The sequence below is a fragment of the Volvox carteri genome (assembly GCF_000143455.1).
Source record: "Volvox carteri f. nagariensis unplaced genomic scaffold VOLCAscaffold_17, whole genome shotgun sequence".
NCBI classification, from domain to species: Eukaryota; Viridiplantae; Chlorophyta; class Chlorophyceae; order Chlamydomonadales; family Volvocaceae; genus Volvox; species Volvox carteri.
Window position 1 is genome coordinate 1,018,458 of NW_003307560.1, and position 1,039 is coordinate 1,019,496.

Sequence of the window (1,039 nt, forward strand, 5' to 3'; positions counted from 1 at the left end):
CGCCAGGGTTTGCGGCAGCTTCCCTGGTGCCAGGACCCGAATGCAGGGTCGACTGGCTGCCGGGACTCGGGGCGTACGAGTCGTCCGGCCTGCCGGCACCCGCACGCAGGGGCCGGCCGTACTTTTATAACGCCCGTCTCAGGTGGGTGGATGGGTGGGTGGGCGACGTGGGTGTGGGTGTGGTGCGTACTTCGTGATTTGGGTTCAACTAGTGGTCGTGGAAAAAGGCCGCAGGGCCGCAGCGCACGTGTCGCAACGAGGCCTTGTGACTTTTGGGCAAAATAATGACATTTGGTGTTTTACCCCCCTCCCCCCCGTGTATGCTGCCGCCTTACCTATCCCCTCTGGCCGTTTCCCCCTTTATCACGCACCTCCTCTTCAGGTGCGGCTGGGGCATCAACCTGTGCGCCCCAGTGGCACCGAGCGGGCGTTGCTGATGATGGGCCCGGCTGAGGTGGGTGCGGATGGGCTTGGGGTTTTGGTGCATGGGGTGTGCGTCGTGGGGACCAGCAGCGGTACCCTTGCTTGCAACTGTCACCTAATTATGTGTGTGTTAGTTGTGTCGTACTGCTAACCGTATTTTGGCTTCCCGCGCCCTTCCCCCGCCTTGTCCCTTTTCCTTCAGGTGCACTGCTGGGTGCAATTCCTCCGCACCCAGCTGCACCCAGCCGGGCGCCGCCGCTGCTGGCCAGTTGGCTGGCGGCGGCGGCGGCGGCGGCCGCGGCGGCATATAGCCGCAACTATCAACTGCTGTAAAGGCCATCGGCATCATGATCATCATGATCATGATCATCATCATCATCGTCATCATTATAATCATGGTCATCATCATCAGTTGCCGCCATTCTTGTTGGCTTGATAACTTGTTGGCTGCATGCAGCGCCAACTACGAGCAATGACCGAACGAATGGTGTCGTACAATAAACGCCATACCGGCCGTATAACGGTTAATAATAAAAATATCAATAAGTGGCGAATACAGCAGTTCTGAAAACAGATCGAGTGATCAACGTTAATAATGACCAACGGTTTCGGTGGA

The 1,039-nt window shown here is 57.7% G+C and overlaps 2 protein-coding genes across 2 annotated transcripts in view; both read left to right on the top strand.

The window, feature by feature from the left end:
• Positions 1-756, top strand: part of VOLCADRAFT_90556 (uncharacterized protein) — a gene marked incomplete at both ends in the record, with an annotated part of 2,058 nt that extends 1,302 nt beyond the window's left edge. Inside the window, 3 exons of the mRNA XM_002950033.1 lie at positions 110-182; positions 383-458; positions 626-756. Of these exons, the coding sequence (XP_002950079.1) occupies positions 110-182; positions 383-458; positions 626-756 (280 nt within the window). The remainder of the gene's footprint in view (positions 1-109; positions 183-382; positions 459-625) is intronic.
• Positions 757-1,018: 262 nt separating this feature from the next.
• The window catches only part of VOLCADRAFT_90557 (uncharacterized protein), a gene marked incomplete at both ends in the record, with an annotated part of 11,957 nt that continues 11,936 nt past the window's right edge, over positions 1,019-1,039 (top strand). Inside the window, one exon of the mRNA XM_002950034.1 lies at positions 1,019-1,034. Within this exon, the coding sequence (XP_002950080.1) occupies positions 1,019-1,034 (16 nt within the window). The remainder of the gene's footprint in view (positions 1,035-1,039) is intronic.